This window comes from Mollisia scopiformis, assembly GCF_001500285.1.
Source record: "Mollisia scopiformis unplaced genomic scaffold LY89scaffold_3, whole genome shotgun sequence".
Taxonomy (NCBI): domain Eukaryota; kingdom Fungi; phylum Ascomycota; class Leotiomycetes; order Helotiales; family Mollisiaceae; genus Mollisia; species Mollisia scopiformis.
Genome location: NW_017263583.1, coordinates 164,799 through 183,098, shown reverse-complemented (window position 1 = coordinate 183,098; position 18,300 = coordinate 164,799). Strand labels below are relative to the sequence as shown.

The following is an 18,300-nucleotide window of genomic DNA, read 5'->3' as shown; positions in this document are numbered from 1 at the left end:
CCAGATTTTGCTCTCGATTATTCATTTGCAAAGGTGGTTGTCGACCGTGACTCTGAACTAGCTATTTACCTCGTCAGCTCAGCCCCACCAACGACAACGACATAGCGCAGCTCCTTCTACCACGAACCCAGCTGAAATCCTGCGCGTGTGCGAACTACATCACTCGATACTCGATCTTCGAAGACACTGATTTCCTTACCAAGAGAATTGAGTTTGAGGACCTGATTTGGCAGTCACGATGAGCTGTAGGTACACCCCGCACTTAGAGAATCTCAAGAGTCTCGGCTTCTCTCATACTCACTCCTCCTGCGTGATCGGAGAGGACTTGATGCCCTCTTTCACTCCCTTATTATACCTATGAAACGTTTGCTGACCATGTCGTTTGCTCCGCTTCAAGTCTCTAATATGCTCAACAAGCTTCACGGCCAACCAGAGAGCTACGATAAGAAGTATGTACAAGATGCTTCATCTTTCATGTCCAAACTAACAATTAGTCGCAGAGCCAAATATCGATTTGGTCGAACACTCGGGGCTGGTACATATGGTATTGTCAGAGAGGCTGATGGTCCAACTGGCAAGGTCGCTGTGAAGATTATCCTCAAAAAGAATGTCAAAGGAAATGAGCAGATGGTCTACGATGAACTGGAGATGTTGCAACGGATGAAGCACCCACATATCGTCAAATTTGTGGATTGGTTCGAGTCGCGAGTAAGCGCTGGGTACTTGAAGTTTCAGGACGAGGACTGACATAGCCAAGGACAAATACTACATCGTCACTCAGCTTGCTACTGGAGGAGAACTGTTCGATCGCATCTGCGAGCAAGGAAGATTTACGGAGAAAGATGCCTCTCAAACCATTCGACAGGTCTTAGAAGCTGTCGACTATCTACATGACAACAATGTTGTTCACAGAGGTGATTTTGCTTCAAAGATACTTCTCGTCAGTCTCGTGACTAACATCAAATAGATCTGAAGCCCGAGAACCTGCTCTACCTCACCTCTGCTCCTAATTCAGACCTTGTCCTTGCCGACTTCGGTATTGCCAAGATGCTCGACTCGAAAGACGAGGTACTCACCACAATGGCTGGCTCGTTCGGTTATGCCGCTCCTGAAGTTATGCTGAAGAAGGGCCACGGAAAGCCTGTCGATATGTGGTCTATGGGTGTCATCACATACACACTTCTCTGTGGCTATTCTCCATTCCGCAGCGAAAATCTCCAGGATCTCATCGAAGAATGCAGCAATGCGAGAGTTATCTTTCACGAGAGATACTGGAAGGACGTCAGTGATGATGCGAAGGATTTCATTGGTCATCTTTTACAACCTGATGCGGATGATAGATCCACTAGCAAGGTATGTTCGCAAAATCGACTGATTTAGAAATAATGCGTTTACTGACTGAATACACAGCAAGCTCTTCGTCACCCATGGCTGAGTGGCGAGAACGCAACTGACCACAACTTGCTGCCCGAAATCAGAGCCTACATGGCCAAAGCCCGTCTTCGTCGTGGCATTGAACTTGTCAAACTCGCCAATAGAATCGAAGCCCTTAAGATACACGAAGACGAATCTGATCAAGCTCCGGGCGAGTCTGATGTCCCGGCCGATGCCAAAGCAGCTGCTGGTGATGCATTAGCCAATCCTGCTGGACACAGCAGCACTGGACTTAGTACGAGCACGGCAGCAGGGAGTGCACCTGGCGGTAAGAAATCCCTTAGTAATATTGCGAAGGGCGCAATCTTCAGAGAAGTGGTTCTCGCAAAGGTTAGAGAGATGAAGGAGAGTGAGAAGCAGCTGCAGGTTGAGAAGGAGGCTACTGAAAATGCAAAACGGAAGAGCTTCCAGAGCGATAGATAGACTGAATTGTTGGGTTTTAAGGTTGTTTAAGTCGATACCCGGAAAGGGCTACCTGCGCTGCGTTGCTTTTACGTTAGTTAGCCTCTTTTATCATCAGTGCATAATGGGTCTTGAATCGCTCGCGTAGCTGGACGGATGGACCGGATTGAGCTTGACACTGGGACAAGTCTGGATGGGAATGGAAAATCATGAATATGCACCAAGAGCTTCTTTAATTGCCGTTGTAAATTGTGACGTTCTGGTATCATACTCGAAAGGACTACCTGACCACCAAACACCCATCCCTATTATGCCCCAACCCAATGAAAATTTGTACTGTTGAAAGTAGAAGAAACGCTAAGTACAAAAGCATCTAGCATACATAGGTATATTCATGCCATTCTGGCAGCCATCAATCTCATCTCGATCTGTTCTCGTGTCATCTGGTCATATCTCGTACAAAATGAAACTCATCACTTCTTCAATCCATCTCAACGCTCCCTAGCCTCCATTAGAGCCTTCTCACACAGCACCCTGTATCTCTCCCCATCAAACCTCTCTCTCTTCCACCCTGTCTCCTTCAGCCTCCTAATCCGCTCCCTCAACTCAACCTTCAACATCTCCTCTCTACTAACCCCGCTCATCGCTCCAAAACTCCGCTCTTCAGCATCGCTAAATTGCGTAGGCAAGTTGCTTCTCCTAGCCTTCCGAACTAAAGATAAATGCCCGATTTGCGAGTGGATGCTCGAGATATGGTACTCGAGCTGTATCGACAAATCTCGGAGGTGCGATTTATATCTCGCAATAGACTGCGTAAGGAGATAAATGGAAAGGCTCTGCGGTTCCTGCAGCTGTAAATCCTTGGTGCTGGTAATCGTAGGATCTGGTTGAGTGGGTGGAGCAGGGAAGGAATCTAGGAGCGAGGATTCGATCGCTGGGGGAGCTTCTTGTTCGGATTCATCTGAGGACATGGAGGTTGAGATGTCGATGGAAAAGGAGACTTTCTTCTTGCGGTTGGATGAGAGGCTGGAGAAGCTTGAGGAGGCGGATATGGTGCGTTTGTGAGTCGGGAGGGAGTTGTCGTCTGTTGGTGAGCTTACGACGGATGAGCGAGCTGAATTGGTGGGTGAGGAGAAGATGGAGTCGACTGAAGAGCGGACGCTGGAGGTGATGGATGCGTTGGAGTGGTGACTTGTGGCAGGTGTGTGGAAGGATACGTTGTCGACAGTGAATTGGGCTTTCTTGTAGAAGAAGAGTGATTCTTGGAATAGTGGAAGTTTGTTGCTGGAGTGGTTGTGGAGAGTACTAGCAGTCATTTCCAGGGAGCTGGCAGCGAAAAAGGAAAGGTAGATGGAGTACAGAGGATGTACTTGGTGCTACGCATGGTTAGTACATTGAGCTTGATATCAAGTCAAGCCACTTACAGGATCCTTAACATTGTCCAGAATCTGTTTGCATCGCACCGCACAGTGCTTGTACTGTCCCTTCGAATATAGGATTTTGACCTCCTCCATGACTTTCTTCCACTCCTCTGGGGTATAGGGCAATATTGTCAAATCGCTGACAGGACCGGGTCGTGCTTTTCTTGACGCTTTCGAAGATTTTGGAGATTCTGGCATAAACGAAGGGATTGATGAGAACTTTGACAGAAAGGAGGGTGATGATGGCGGAGTTGTACGTGGCTTTGTAGCAGGACCGTTCTCGAGTTTGAGAGGAATTAACCGGTCCATATTGTTAGATTGTTTCGATTCTTGTTTGTCGGTAAGGTCAATGGTATTGTCACTTTCTTCGTTTGTAGCAGCTACCCGAATGTCTCGCAAGGGTAGATCTGCAGATTTCCGTGATGTGCGGGAAGATCGAGAGGATACTGAAGAATGACGACTTGGGGACTTTGCGTTTGTACAAATTTCAGCAAGAGGCGAGGAGCAATTTGGAAAGAGAGAATACTGGGAGGAACGACGACGGCTCGACATGGCTGCGGTGGATGAGAAAACGAATTATACAGCACACGCGGGTAATTAGACAGTTCCGACGAGATCGAAAACAGAGCAGAAACATAAAGCCTTCTGAATGCATCCAGGAGTTATAAGAGAAGAAGAAGCAACTAATGTCCCAGCTTCGGTTCGTTGGTCTCTTACCCACCAGCCCCCTCAATGCGCGCAATGCTCACTCGAGCGTGCATTCAGCATTCAGACTTGTTATCATACCCTGGCTACATACCGGTACATGGGAAATGAACAAGGGAGCAAAGACCCCTCCAGAGGCATGAAATGAGCCATAGGAGCTCATCTCGCAGAAAATTTCTGTGGGAGATCGGCCAGGTGTGGAGGTGAACGCAAAGCTGCTTGAGTCGTGGGTGGAGAGAAACAAAACATTCGAGCCAGTGCAACGAGGTGCATGGATGTGGTGAACCTCCCTGCTCGCTTTCTCGAGCTGCCAGTCAGCACGAACCGCTTCTCCTGCTTCTCAACGTCTGAGGACCATCTGTGCGCAATGTCGATGCCACCAACCGGCCGCCGTTTCTCTCCGCACCGTCACCAATTGCCCGAGGCGCAGCTGTGAAGAGTTGTGGTCCAACGCCGTAGTAATGCGATGCGATGTCGAGTTTGGTGGGCAAGGTTCGTCCGAAGAGTTTGTGAACACGGACGGCACTGTTGTGCAGGGTGTGAAGATCCCCAAACGCCCAGCTTGCATAAAGCTGCCGGCCTGACACAGGAGCGGTGCGTTGTGCTTCTTCCTGTACCTCAACATATGTATAGTTTTGTTTTTATGAAATACGGAGGACAGCAAGTAGACAGGATGAGACAGCAGACGGCGGACAACAGACAACACAACGGAGGACAGCGGACCGTATCTCATCACTCGCCTACAGTACTCAATAGCAGATGTGAGTCGTGAGAGCCGAACTCTCTTCACTGGGGAATGTTTTGACGTGTTTTGGATCCTTCGTTTCCGCTGTTGAAGAAGTTGCGCCGTTCCAAGTCAGAGCGTTGAGACATATGTCTCTCGGTCCACTCGGCCAGCTTGGGCAGCTAACCTAACCAACCTCTCAGTGAGCCTCTCACAAGTCGAGAGTCAAGATCCTTCAAGAGGCAATGGAGAAGGATTCCTGCAAGCGGAAGGTGATTGAGGCAATAAAAATGCATGGACCACAGCTTCTGCCAGGAACTTCCCAACTCTCGTAGCCTCCAAGCTGTCAACATCCGAACTCCCCACTCACTCCGCTCTGCACTTCACTTAAGTACCGAATTGGTCTGTCGTCTGCACTTGTTCATGCAACTGCACTCATCCCTGGGCATGTACTCCAGTTTGTTTCCAGGTACAATTCATGTACTGCAGATTGTTCATCATGTATTGTAGATTGTGCGTACCAAATATCCACGGGACCCATAACATTACTCAATATTATTCTTCCAGATGAACATCATACAATCCGCATTGACGTGTGGGAAGATCTCGAAGATCACGAACGCCAAAAATACCCGTGCATAACATAATTCATCTCAAAAATCGGCCAAAGCAGAAGAGCGCAATTTTTTCTCCGTGATCACTTTCACATTGTCAATGCTCATGCACGTCTTATGAATTGTCGTATCATAATATATTAGACTTCACTATACTTCTATAGTATCTTCACTCCTGTGCCAGCGGCCTGCGACATCATGAAATGCTTCAGAGGACTCAAAGCATTCACCGCTCGCAACCCAATACTCCTTAGCGGTACCAGAGGTCCGCTTTCCGCAGCATATAGCTTGTGAAGCTTGTCGCAAACGCCAAGCAGTATATGATTAGCCGCATATCTGTCTGCATTGTAGGATTCCAATGACATCTGGACGCCAATATCCTGCCCATGATTGACAGAGTATTCGATAGTCTTTACCAGACTTTCGACATCTCCTTGTCCCTGATTTAGTCCCTGACCAGCTAGAGGATGTATTGTATGAGCAGCATCTCCAACAAGAGCCACTCTTTCCCCGATATAGGTATTAGCGTGTCGTAGCTTCAGGGGAAATGATGCAACACTTCCTTCCTGAACCCCTACTACCAGCTGAGGTATCCTTTGAGCATCGAAACCTGTATGTTGTGTTCGCCAAGCTACCTCCTCCGTCTGCCCCGAAGCTTGCGTGTGCAAGTATGCCAAATCCACCGGCGACAACCTGAAAGCGGCATTAACCATAGAGATGAAATCCCTAGGACTCAATGTCTTCAAATGAGTCGCCAATGCCGGAGTAGTTGACCAAACCAAAGTCGCATAGTTTCCTGGCATCGGTAGCATGGCCACTGGCCCCGTAGGCAAGAATCTTTGATATGCGGTCTTGACTTCCTCTCCTCCCCATCCGCTTCCCTCCAGCTCCAACGTTGCCACCACTCCATGTCTATCATAATCCCACCCCTTACTTCCAATGCCTGCAAATGCCCTGACAGGACTATTCGCACCGTCAGCGCCAACAAGTAATCTAGCAGCCAGTTCTCTTCCTCCACTTAGCTTCACAACCGGCCAACTGCTCAGATCTACATCCTCACTCTCTTCTCCAAACACAATATCTTCAACGCGCTGGTTGTCTAACATATCCACTCCTCCCATCTCGTCAATCCGCTTCAATAATCCAGAGGTGAGGTTCAAGTTCTCGTTCATATATGCAATCGTAGTCCCCGCCTTCTCAGCCGGCCAGTCGAACTCGATCCTCGCCCCCGTAACTCCATCCCAAACCTGCATCTCCTGATACGCCTGGACTCTATCTCTTTGAACATGTTTCCAAGCTCCTATACTGTCGAGGAAACGGAGCGAAGAAGGTGTGAGAGAGCTACATCTGTTTGAGAACTGAGTCGGTGGTAAAGAGAAAGGGCGTGTTTTGCTAAGGTCTTGAGATTCAACAAGGGCAACCTTCAGATTTACTGTTGTTGGGGAGGAACCTGGGATTGACGTTAGAAATGTCTCAGGCAGGGTTATGGAGGAGATAGGTACGCAGAGCTGCAAGCAGGCTGAGTCCAGCTGGACCGCCACCTACACAGACAACATCATAGATGTCCGGTGTTTGCACAGTGGTAGCATAGCTGCGTCGTTGCCGTCTCAAGGTACGGGAACAGCTATGGCAGACGTAGACACCGAGCTGGCGGAAGCGTAGAGCTTGTGCCATTGGGTTCATTGTCCCATTCATTTTCTGCTGTTGAACTCAAAGAAAACTGTAGGAAGTGGTTCGAGGGAGCTACTTCTGGAGCTTGGATAGAGCTTAATCGAGATCACGTGCTTTATTACAGGGGTCAGATTGAAGTAGGTGTACTTAATCAAGAGAGAGTCAAAGACTTTCACAGAGTTAGGCGTATTTGCAAGGAAAGGAACGCATGTTTATTGATTTCTATTTTGCTCACTAGCTATGTGCATCTATTCGTGTCAAATGTACTATCCTGGGTTCGCTCTAGAAAGCAGCGAGATGCCAGGAGAGAGAGCTTTGTGGCACTTCCTCAAGAACTGGCAATATGGATAAGCAGCAGCAACCAAGTCTTCAGAGGAAGTGTCATGAAGGTTCAGTTCTGGGAGATCCTATCCTGTCAATCCCCATAAGTCGGACCCCAAGTGAAACCATCCTGAACGCTAAATGATGCGATTTTGGCCTCCACGCTCCTCCGTGTAAATGCATGCAAAGTCAAAGTTGAAAGAATGATATAACACCGATGATCGTGTGAATCCTCTTCCCAGTGACGGTGGTGTATAGCGGCACTAGAAACGAAGAACTAAATCGACGATTGCTCAGAATTCCCAGTCATCCTCATCTTCAATTGATTCAATGGCCCAGGTGAACTTGTCTCGGAGCGTCTTGGAGAAAAATTTCTCGATGGGGACATTGAATTTCTTGGCAAAGACGACCGTGAGACGAGGATCGATGTAGTTCTGATATGGTTAGTTAAGGCCAGAGTAAGTAGGTGCATGTACTTACGATCTTACTCGTACCGAGCGCAACCTCCTTGTTGCCCTCTCGGTCTTCGGCCTGGAGTCTCATGGTGGCGATGCGCTCGTCAAGCTTCTTGATATTGGCCTCCAACTTTTCAACTGTTGGGCCTTTACCATCTGCTTCAATCTTCTTGGTCTTGTTCTCCTTCTTGAATTTCTTCTCCAAATCGTCTGCAACTCCAAGTCTTTCGGTAAGCTCCTTTGTTTTCATCTCCTTTTGTCCTTCAGTAACGAGCTTTTCGTTTTCCTTGGCGAATTTCTTCTCAATCTTCTCGCGCTCCTGCTTCACAAGGAAAGCTTGATGCTCGAGAATCCAAGCTTCGTCAAGATCGTCGTCCAATTCGAACCAATTGGCGCCCTTCTTCTTCTTCTGCTTAGGCTCAATGTCGAGGATCATTTGCTTGATGCGCCATTGTTGGTACTGAAGACCCTTGATCTGTGGGGGGCGTTAGAAGACGTGACAGAACATCCGAATTTCACTTACTCGGTCGGTCATCTTCTCCATAGCAGCTTCGTGACTGGCACCAACAGTACGCTTGTGATTACAGAGAATGGCAACCTTTCTATTGCAGTCATTGTAAAGTTTCACCTTCTCTTGCAAAGAAATATTGGTGTTCTGCAATTCCTTGAGAAGGGTCGACATCGTGAAGGAAGCATTGTAGGTACGGAAAACCTTGGCACTAAGACCAGGCATGTAATTGGTTAGATGCTTATTGAGTTGGGTAGTCTGGACACGTTAGAATACGTTTTCTGCCGGAGCATACTGCACTTACATTAAGACGATCGAAGATATCGTCACCCTCCTTCTTGGGGGCCTTCTTGAAGATTTTCAAGTTCTTGAAGACCTGCTCATCAACAACAACCTCGTCGTAGAATCTGATGCTGTCTTTTCCAAGGAAGTCGAAAATAACCGTATTCGGGGGTTTCAGAGTAACATGCTCGAACTTGAGAGAACAACAACCCACGGTTTCTGCTTCGTTTTCGGCGTCCTTCTCGTTCCCGGCACGCAAAGCGAATTTGTCAATCAAGTATACAGCTGTTGCTCGCTGACGATCGGCCATGAGCTCGGCACGGAGATCTCTCGTATAATCCTTTCGGATACGGTCAATGTGTTTCTTCAGTTCCCTGGCCTTCTCGAACTTCTTGAAGTCACTCTGACCCTTGATGCTGCTCTTGGCTGCAAGCATTACATACTTGTAGGCACCATTGATGTTCTCCTGCCACATTGCAAGCCAAGTAGCCTTGTTGTCGTGCTGGATCGCCTTCCATTTGTGACCTTCCGGGGCAGCTGGAACTGTAGCGTCCTTACCAATATTGATTGTGATTTGCTCGGGGGTAACTCTTCGTTTGACTTTTCCTGTCTTTGGATGTGCACCACGGCCTCGGAAGAGTCCGGGAGGTTCGACTCGGAAGTTACCGACTTGCTCCTTACGACCATCCCAAATACAAGTAGTATATGGTGCTTCGATGGCGTCCTTGGCAGCCTTATCTGCCTTCTTCTCGGCGGACGATCGTGCTTTGCGCTCTTGGACTTTGCCATCATAGTAGGCGAAGATTGGCTTGAAGTCGAGCTTACTAAATTCCTTGATGGCAACCTTGTTTCCGTCAGGATCTCGGGCTCCACCAGTCTTCTTCACCTCTGCCGTGAAATCTTCAAAGAAGTTCTTCTGGAACGTAAGGTTCTCAACATTGAGCGTAGAACTCAACATAGCACCAAAGAAACCAGCTATCTCCTCGGCCTCGATGGACAGTGTCAACGGAACTCCATCATAGAGCAGCTTGACATTCTTTGGCAGTGGCTCATACTCTGGAGGGAAAACGACTCCGTTATGTTGAAGGGTGTCCCATTTGACACTGTCGTCTTCCTTCTTCGGCGCGTCCCACCAACGATAAACTTCATCCTCCTCTTCAACACTATCCTCTTTCTTGCCTTTGCCTTTCTTGGTTGGAGTTCCAGCAGGCTCGGCTTTGACCTTTCCGTTCGCCTTCTTAGCTGTGGCCTTCTTAGCCAATGGAGCATCAGAGTCAGATTCCTCCTTCTTGACGCCGTTGGCTCTCTTTGTAGCGGTACCGTTCGATTTTCGCTTGGCCTTAGGCTTGACTTCTTCCTCGCTGTCGGAGTCTTCTTTCTTGGCTTTCTTGGGGGCTGCTTTTTTGGCTTTGCTCTCCTTGGCGCGGATGGCTTTAGCTTCTTTCTCAGCCTTTTTCTCGATAGATGCCTTTGTCTTGGCAAGCTTCGCGGTCAAAGGCTCATCATCGTCATCTGAGGAGTCACCAATCGCAGTTTCGCTGGCTTTAGGGGGTAATTTTCCAGGCTTCTTCTTCGTGGCAAGGGGTTCATCATCGGAATCAGAGTCTGCGGGCTTCTGCGTGGTTCGTTGTCGTTTCGCCAAAGGTTCGTCATCACTTTCATCGGTATCGTCGTGGTACTTGACAGCTTTGGAGGTACTCGTGCGAGATTTGCGCTTTGCGTGACCATTCGTAGTTGGCGCGTCAACATCCATCTCGTCATCAATGACTGGGCCATTGCGGATACTGATGCCGGCAGGAAGATTTGACTTTGAGCTGCCAGCCTGATCCATCTTCTTGTCCGTCGCTTTGGAGATGTGGGCTTCGGAGACTGTTCAAATTGAAGTAAGCTTAGCACTCAGATACGGTGCTGATGATGAGGTCAAACGATGTGAAATTTTCGGCGCGTTGATCTTAAGAAAAGAGATTCTCGAGTTGCGCCTGAGGGAGGACCCGAGGCTAGGCCTGAGCAAAGAAAGTGGAAGACTCACCACGGCCGTTGCTCTTAGCCAAGGGCATATCGTCATCTGAGGAGTCTGACGCCATGATTGTGATCGGTGGCACAGTTGAAGTTGAGGAATTCGGGTGAATTTGTGTATGTGAGCTGAGACGTCGGATTGTCCACGTGTCGACGCGTTCTGGGAGGCCTTTAAGGCCCAGGAGTGGAGAAGTATGAAAGGAAATGAGATTCAGTCGGCGTAGTTCGAGTTTGTGCCTGAAGAGCGAGAGCAGGCGTCTTGACATACAAAAGAAAAAGAAGTGTAAAAGTCGGGTTGGGTTGCTCTTGTCGAGATTCCTGACTAGACGAGCCTAGCGCGGTTTTTACAAGCAGCCGCAAAACTCCGACCTTTTGATGTTCGGAAAGCAATCAACAATCCATTGATCCTCAATTGAACCTCGACGCAACTCGTGGTCACTTGAGTCTCATTTCGAAAAGGCTGCTTCTGTTCCCTTTGTTCACCAAGATGCTTTCGAGGGCTGCCAGACCAGCTTTGAGGGCAGGAGCTGCGGCTTCTAGCCAAAGTGCTGCTCCACGAACATACGCCAGTAAGCTCAGGAAGCTCCCCAAGTCATTGACGATGAATCTGACATCCCCGCGGCCCTTAGAGAAATCGAGCAGCGTCTCAAGTCCATCCGCAACATCGAGAAGATCACGAACAGTGAGTGATCCAGACTTTGGGCCCTGCCGAATCTCCAAACTTCTAAAAGAAGGTCAAAATATACTAACTTACAATCCGCATAGCTATGAAAGTTGTCGCTTCAGTACGATCTAACTGACTTCCCCACCCAATATGGCATTAACAGTGTGCAGACCAAATTGAACCGCGCCCAACGTGCCATGACCGAATCACGACAATACGGACAGACATCCAACACCGTCTTCGAACAAGCCGAGACCAAGCCGCTTGAGGGAGATGGGAAGAAGACCTTGATCATTGTGGCAAGCTCTGATAAGGGTCTCTGTGGTGGTATCCACTCTGGATTGAGCAAGCGTGTCCGCAGAATGCTTGCCGAGACACCAGATGCCGACATCGTTGTATTGGGTGAGAAGTGCAAGGCGCAACTGGGTCGTTCAAGCAGCAGGAACATTGTTCTGAGCTTCTCTGGCGTTGGAAAGGACATCCCCACCTTCGCAGATGCTCAAGCCATCGCCGACCAGGTTTCTCTCCTACCTACCGACTATGCCTCAATCCAGATTGTCTACAACAAATTCATCAATGCCACCAGTTACGAGGCAACACCTATCGAGGCGTTCTCAGAGGAAGCTATTGCCAACTCTCGTAAAGTTCCTTTATCATATACTCTGAACTCATGCTGATGATAGTCGTAGCCAACTTTTCTGCCTTCGAGATTGATGATGAGGCCTTGGCCAATCTCCGTGAATACGCATTGTCCAACTCCCTTTTCTGGGCTCTTGCTGAAGGCCACGCCTGTGAGCAATCTGCTCGCCGGAATGCCATGGATGTATGTTTTGCTTCATTGAATTACATATTTTCGACATACTGACGTTTCCTAGAACGCTTCCAAGAACGCTGGAGACATGATCACCAAATACCAAATTCTGTTCAACCGAACTCGTCAAGCCGTTATTACTGGTGAATTGGTTGAGATTATCACGGGTGCCGCAGCGTCAGAAGAGTAAGGGAATCTGTGCATATGTAGTCTAGAGAACTGCTGGTCTTCGTTAGGCCTGGTAGAATCGATTTCCTTCTGTACCAATGAATAAAGATATTGCATCGAGCTGAAGGTTCAAGTCCACCATATTATTCGTTATCTAATCACAGAAGTTGTCATTTCTTGAAGCGAAGTACACACCAGGTTTGAATATTTTGCTAGTTTCAAGGGGCAAGTATATTTTCAAAGCAACGAGAACCCTTGATTATGCAATGATCAGCTAGTTCACAACATGTTCACCAGGCAACAAAGCGGCATTCATCTGCGACACCATCCCCGCAAATCGGCTTCTGAAGGGGTCTCCTCTTCGATGGCGCCAAGAACACGAGACAACCGTTGTCACTTCTTCCTCTACAAGCCCTCTTCTCATCATCCCTTCGACTCCCCTGATAGCTCCCACCTCCCCACAGGGCTCGGGAATCCATGCCATATGTCTGTGTATCCCTCCTGGTAGATGTGCTAACGACCACTCTTCGGGCTTCACGTCTTCAAGAGCACAAGCACGGATGATGTGCCAATCGTTCGGAAATGGAGATACCGGGGACGAACCGAGGATAGCGAGAACTCCTTCGCCATTGACCTGGAGTTGAGGTGCTGAGCAGAATGGACAATTGAATGACAACGAGATCGGAATCGTCCTTGGTATAATACTCGAATCTGATGGCTGAGCTTGAGAAGGTGTGGTATACAGCATGGAACCGAGGCCGATGTGGCCACAAGTGTGGTAGAATCTGTATTGAAGAGGCACGTTGTCCATAGGGAGGAGATGGTATGAATTTTTTTGAGCGTGTCACACGTTCTTGATATAGTACGCTGCTAACAGTGAATTAGAACGTGAATCACGACACTGAGTCATTCCACAGCGTATTCTGAGATCTATACCTGCTCTGATCTCTGGTTTTGATAGCTGCATAACGTGCAACTATGCTTCTCAAAGACGCTCAGTTTCCTCTTCTGCTGAGTCTCAAGCATCCACAACTCTCCATTGTTCGAAATCTCGTGCCTCTAAGTTTCTAGCAATCAACAAGCCATACCAAATAATGATGAAAGACTCGTAAAAGACAACCTCATGTCTGTCAAAGATGCATTATCTTCCCATTATCGACCCCGACTCTTTATTCCAGCATCACCTTGGCACTTTCGACCTTTGGCTTTTCTGTCTTCTACTGTGTTCTTTGGTACTCGTTCTCCCTCTTGCTTGGTCTTCCAGTGTTCCGTATTTAATGCTTCCTTCTTTGCTGACCAAAGGACTTTCACCCACTCGATGACAGCTGACAACTGACTCAAGTGTTAGAGTAGATGCTTAGATGCTATGTTGAAATCAGGGAAACACTTTCATATGGACAGAGCTTTGTAGGTTGGTTTTCCCCCTAGCTTACCTGAAGCAACAAAAATGAATCCCCCTTTGTAATCATCAAAGTGCTTCCACCCATCCAGAAGCAACCAGAGCACTCTGAATTCTTCAATTATTGGACACCATCACTTCCTGACTTGATGTTTTGTTCAAAAGCTTCTATGCTCTTGTTTGTCAATAGCCCCGACATTCACTTCTTTGTCTTTGGACAATTACTACTTCCAGAATAATGTCTTCGCCAACTATTTTCACTTTTCCATCTTCCCATCCCCAGACGCTTGCTCCTTCGATTCTGGGACACATCGTCGCTTGCTGTCTCAAGTAGTTTATTCTCCTGCCTTTAACATCTAGCTTATCATCAAAGATGTGGTCGGCTCCTGCTAATCGCACTTACTAGCAGCCTCTTGTGAACTTGCAAGCAAACGAGCGAGCTATTTGAAAACGCTCCAAGAGTTTAACATCCTTCTCCTCTTCTCAACTACAGTCAAGTCTTCAAGATCCTGGGGACATTGGTTCTTCCAATAGCACTTACTTGTAGTCCTGCTCCTGGTATGCAATTGAACAAGTAAATTATCTAAGATCACGATGAGACTTCAATAAACTTCTTCTCATCTCAACCACAACCAAGACTTAAGCATCCTAAGGACATCGCTCCTCCCAAATCCCACTTACTTGCGGCCTTGTGTGAGCAAAAAAGCTATCTAAGAACGCTTTGAGATTCTAACGCCCTTATTCTTTTGTCAACCACACCAAGAAGGACATCGCTCCGTCCAATAGCACTTGCAAGCTCCTCCAGCAACCAAGCGAGTAATCAAGCGAACAAGCAAAGTATTTGAAAACGCTGCCACACTTCAACATCTTCCCATCTCAATCACAACCACGACTTAGTGTCCATTCACTGTTTCTAATAATACTTACGTACAGTCTCACTTCTAGTGAGCAAGTAAATAAGCAAATGAGCCAATGAAAATTGTTCTAAGACTTCAACAGCTTTCTTCTCATCCCGTCCACAGCCAAGACTAAATGATCCCTTCGCTCCTCCCAATGAAACTTATTTGCCGTCTCACTTCTAGCAAGTAAGTAAATCATCGAACGTACTCTTAAGAACACTCTGAGATCTCAACAATTTTCTTCTCCTCTCAACCACATTTACGTCTTAAAGAACCCGAAGCTGTACCCAAGCAATAGATTCACCGACTTTAACGGTACCATCTCGTTGTTACATAACATGTCCCTTCACTCCTGCTTGTAGCTTCGTCTGAAGGCTTGCTCGAATCATCTATTGAAAGCCCTTTAACTGCCAAATCCTTTCCTTCCTTCTTTGACGGTACCGACTCCGTATTAACTGGCATAAACATTCACTCTTTCCACTAGCTTCGTCTGGAGGCTTGCTCAAAGTACCTATTTAAAGCCCTTGCGACCTCCAGATTCTTTCTTTCTTTCTCCACCACCACATCACAAAACAACTTCAACCGCAGCCAACAAACAGTCTTACCACTTACATTCCAAATTGCGTCCACAATATCTTATTCACAGTGCGTCATATCTATCATTATTCCCAGTCCTCTTTGCGTTCCATCTTGCGCTCCACCTCCCAATATCTTCTATCACAACCGCAACATCAACATTTGGAGCCTTACATTCTATTCGCAGGCCGTGTCAGAGCTTGATAGCTTTGACTCGAGTTCGGACGTAGCCGGAATCGCATCAGTACAGTTCACCAAAGCAATTCAATCCTGACGCCCTAATATCTCCGGTTCGACTTCAATCGTACCTGAATCGCACCACTACCACAGTCCTGACATCCCGATAACTTCGATTCGAGTTCAGTCACTACCTGGAATCACATCATAACAACTCATTAAAGCAGTCTAATTCTGATACCCCAATATTTTCGGTTCGATATCAGACGTACCAGGAATTACATCAGTACCACAATCCCGGCGCCTTCATAACTTCGATTCGAGCGATTCATGCGATTCGAGCGCTTCGAGTTCAGTCAACACCTGGAACTACACCAGAACAACTCATCAAAGCAGTCTAATTCTGATACCCCAATAATTTCGGTTCGATTTCGGACGTGCTCTGAATAGGGCTTCTGATCCTTCCAGACTATCTCAACATTTGACAACATCGGCTTGAGTTCGGAACAACTGAAATTACAACCTGGCAACATACCATCTCAAGCCTGACAACTTGAATTCGAGATCGGATCATACTTTCGAACAGAAGATATTTCCAGGTCGACTCATTAACAGCTTCGATTCGAGTTCAGATATTCTTGGAATCATCATACTCCAACTTTTCCAAGCATCTCCGACCTTGACGTTCTATTCCCAGATCACCCCCAAATTCGATAACTTCGATTCGAGTTTGGACATTCCCAAACTTGTCTCACTACGACCTTGATAAACTCCTCCCAGGAACAATAGCGAACGTAGCATACCAATCTTGCTTGCTTATCTTATTGCCATCTCAGATACACAACGGACACTATTTGTCATTGCAACGCAGTCAACACATTGATTATCAGCAAACAAGAGAACGTCATCCTTGATCTTTCGCGAAACTTTTCCAACCTTGTGCGTCTTTCATCATCGGTGCCTCAATACAAAGGTTCATTACCTTCCAGAACATTTGCCACAGACAAGAAAATCCGTCCATCGCCCAAAAGAATCCTCCAGATACTTCATACGTCTGCCATAAATTACAATAGCGAGCCAGAGCAGCAATCAGAACTCAGAACAAGCTAGCATTTGGCAACTTTGACTGGTACGAGCTGAAGATTTATTGGTCATTCTTCTTCTTGTTCCTTTGGTTCTTCGTTCAACCAAGCTAATAATGATCTAGTGAAGATCTCTGACCGCACTTGTCGGTACTTCTCATCATTCGAGCAAGACATAACTTCAAAGTAAGTGAAACATTTTCGTTCTGAAAGCGACCGAAGACAAGAGCATTTGGCATGCAGAAGTAGCTGCATCGATTTTGAGCCACATAACATGGTGATAGCGGAAGTGGTGAAAAATAGCGTGCGGAAGATCCTTCACAGCTATTTGCACCGCAAGAAACAGCCTTCGAAACAACCATTGTATCTATTCACATAGCACGACAATAGCGTGTGAATCGACCGTCGCAGCTATTTGCCCAGGCAGCGGTACAATAGCGTGTTGTCCAACCGTCGCAGCTATTTGGCCAGTCCGCCATACGGCAACCAACCGTCGCAGTTATTTACCCAGCCAGCAATACAATAGCATCTAGCATTGTTGATCAACTACACCCGTCGCTATTCTTTTCGCAAACGCAATAGCGTGTGGTCGAAAGTGTAGCTGGCTTGCCCGTTCTTCCCAAGACCTTCGCCTTGTTCGTTATACGCATAGTGTGCGAGGTTGTGTGCTGAGTTCGCTACAGGCGCATAGGATTCAGATGGCAATTTGCTGTGTTGTTCAACTCGCAAGACAAAATGCCTTGTTTGCTATTTGCCTTTGCAAGATTTTACACATGTTGCTATGCTTAGTGTCGAAGACACTCCATCCTCTGTTTGCAAGCTGCTCAGAGCATGGTCATCATTTTTTTTCTTCGTGGTCAAGACTGGCACGAATGACTACAAGGCACTTGCCTTGAAGAATAAACGCTAATCACGTGTCATAGATTTACCCGAGCCCCTATCAAGCAATACTTCAACAACCATCAACATGTGTGTCAAGGAGTTCTTAGGCTACAACTGTGGCCATTGCTCTATCCCTTATCTCAGACAATGTCCTTTGACGGAGTCTAACGAAATGTATCCTCCATGCAAGTTCCCTGCTGAGCGACCAATTTTTACCAATGAAAATTGCCACGCTTGTGCACGTGTTCTATGGAATAAGAAGGTATTGGACGAGGAAGCCAAGCACCGAGAGCTCCACGAGAACGGCTTGTGTCAATGTGAGGTCATCTTTGACTCTGAGGAGCGTGGCCGTCGCATGAGACCTCGTGGAGCAAAGGGCAAGGGAAAGCTCAGAGAGCTAGTTGGTGGAAACACTCATGGCCACGATTATGATATCTCTTCTACCGGTGAGGGCAGCGGCACTGGCTACCAAGGCCGATACCGTGGTGGAGATAGATCCGTCAAGCAAGACAACAAGCATGCGATCGGGGGTGAGTCAAGCCGGCAAGATCAAGCATGGGAGGCTAAGTTGGCAGCATACGAGTACGTTGGCTACTTCACTGGAATTGACAGCCAAGGAGGCGCACTGGCGCATGTGGAGCAAGGCTACGGCTTTCCTGAAGGAGGATATGTGCGCAAGGAACAGCTGTGGGAGGGACAACTTCTGATGGGACAACCTGGATCAGGCATGAAGTGGTATCCGGAGCAAGGACCACCGACCCTACCAACACTGCCGGCTCTACCACCTCTTCCTTCCTCAATGCCATTCGCTGGCAGAGCACCAAGAACCTGGCAGAGAGCATCTTCTGAACCAACTGAGGGCAACTATCGGGCTTCTCCACGAGTTGTCTTGGCGGAGCTGGCAGAAATGAGCGAACCAACAGAGAATCCTGTGGCAGAGCAAGCAGCAGAGGAATTTTCAGGTCCTGTTGTTGTTAGCAGTGAGATGGCAAATTCTGCGACGAAGTAATCGGGCACTGGTAAGTGAAATCACAGAGTCCCGGGATTTTAGTTTGAGGTGTGCTGGCATTGCTAACTCAGCCACTAAGA

General features: G+C 47.6%; 8 protein-coding genes across 8 annotated transcripts; 3 read left to right on the top strand and 5 right to left on the bottom strand.

Moving 5' to 3' along the window:
* Window positions 1-150: 150 nt before the first annotated feature.
* On the top strand, window positions 151-1,896 carry LY89DRAFT_292540 (calcium/calmodulin-dependent protein kinase). The gene is made up of 6 exons (XM_018206522.1): window positions 151-245; window positions 398-449; window positions 501-708; window positions 758-914; window positions 968-1,353; window positions 1,411-1,896. The coding sequence occupies exons 1-6, from the start codon at window positions 239-241 to the stop codon at window positions 1,855-1,857; spliced, it is 1,257 nt and encodes a 418-aa protein (XP_018076646.1). The 5' UTR covers window positions 151-238; the 3' UTR covers window positions 1,858-1,896.
* A 320-nt stretch (window positions 1,897-2,216) lies between these two features.
* Window positions 2,217-3,613, bottom strand: LY89DRAFT_292791 (uncharacterized protein). Its single transcript, XM_018206523.1, has 3 exons — window positions 3,478-3,613; window positions 3,261-3,448; window positions 2,217-3,212 (listed from the first exon to the last, which is right to left on the bottom strand). The coding sequence occupies exons 2-3, from the start codon at window positions 3,348-3,350 to the stop codon at window positions 2,328-2,330; spliced, it is 975 nt and encodes a 324-aa protein (XP_018076645.1). The 5' UTR covers window positions 3,351-3,448; window positions 3,478-3,613; the 3' UTR covers window positions 2,217-2,327.
* Window positions 3,614-4,056: 443 nt separating this feature from the next.
* On the bottom strand, window positions 4,057-4,838 carry LY89DRAFT_292864 (uncharacterized protein). The gene has a single exon (XM_018206524.1). The coding sequence runs from the start codon at window positions 4,693-4,695 to the stop codon at window positions 4,303-4,305; it is 393 nt and encodes a 130-aa protein (XP_018076644.1). The 5' UTR covers window positions 4,696-4,838; the 3' UTR covers window positions 4,057-4,302.
* A 586-nt stretch (window positions 4,839-5,424) lies between these two features.
* On the bottom strand, window positions 5,425-7,021 carry LY89DRAFT_680425 (ubiquinone biosynthesis hydrox). The gene is made up of 2 exons (XM_018214080.1): window positions 6,803-7,021; window positions 5,425-6,750 (listed from the first exon to the last, which is right to left on the bottom strand). The coding sequence occupies exons 1-2, from the start codon at window positions 6,972-6,974 to the stop codon at window positions 5,459-5,461; spliced, it is 1,464 nt and encodes a 487-aa protein (XP_018076643.1). The 5' UTR covers window positions 6,975-7,021; the 3' UTR covers window positions 5,425-5,458.
* Window positions 7,022-7,175: 154 nt separating this feature from the next.
* Window positions 7,176-10,840, bottom strand: LY89DRAFT_680424 (putative DNA topoisomerase 1). Its single transcript, XM_018214079.1, has 5 exons — window positions 10,567-10,840; window positions 8,560-10,406; window positions 8,271-8,513; window positions 7,773-8,222; window positions 7,176-7,726 (listed from the first exon to the last, which is right to left on the bottom strand). Exons 1-5 carry the CDS (start codon window positions 10,619-10,621, stop codon window positions 7,586-7,588), a joined length of 2,736 nt encoding a protein of 911 aa, XP_018076642.1. The 5' UTR covers window positions 10,622-10,840; the 3' UTR covers window positions 7,176-7,585.
* Window positions 10,841-10,922: 82 nt separating this feature from the next.
* LY89DRAFT_680423 (putative ATP synthase subunit gamma, mitochondrial) lies at window positions 10,923-12,240 on the top strand. The gene is made up of 6 exons (XM_018214078.1): window positions 10,923-11,122; window positions 11,176-11,235; window positions 11,319-11,338; window positions 11,388-11,856; window positions 11,907-12,040; window positions 12,093-12,240. Exons 1-6 carry the CDS (start codon window positions 11,041-11,043, stop codon window positions 12,216-12,218), a joined length of 891 nt encoding a protein of 296 aa, XP_018076641.1. The 5' UTR covers window positions 10,923-11,040; the 3' UTR covers window positions 12,219-12,240.
* Window positions 12,241-12,470: 230 nt separating this feature from the next.
* LY89DRAFT_728444 (uncharacterized protein) lies at window positions 12,471-13,007 on the bottom strand (the record flags this gene model as incomplete). The annotated part of the gene is made up of 1 exon (XM_018219264.1): window positions 12,471-13,007. The coding sequence occupies one exon, from the start codon at window positions 13,005-13,007 to the stop codon at window positions 12,471-12,473; it is 537 nt and encodes a 178-aa protein (XP_018076640.1).
* Window positions 13,008-17,112: 4,105 nt separating this feature from the next.
* Window positions 17,113-18,220, top strand: LY89DRAFT_762333 (uncharacterized protein; the record flags this gene model as incomplete). The annotated part of the gene is made up of 1 exon (XM_018221573.1): window positions 17,113-18,220. Exon 1 carries the CDS (start codon window positions 17,297-17,299, stop codon window positions 18,218-18,220), a length of 924 nt encoding a protein of 307 aa, XP_018076639.1. The 5' UTR covers window positions 17,113-17,296.
* Between the last annotated feature and the right edge of the window lie 80 nt (window positions 18,221-18,300).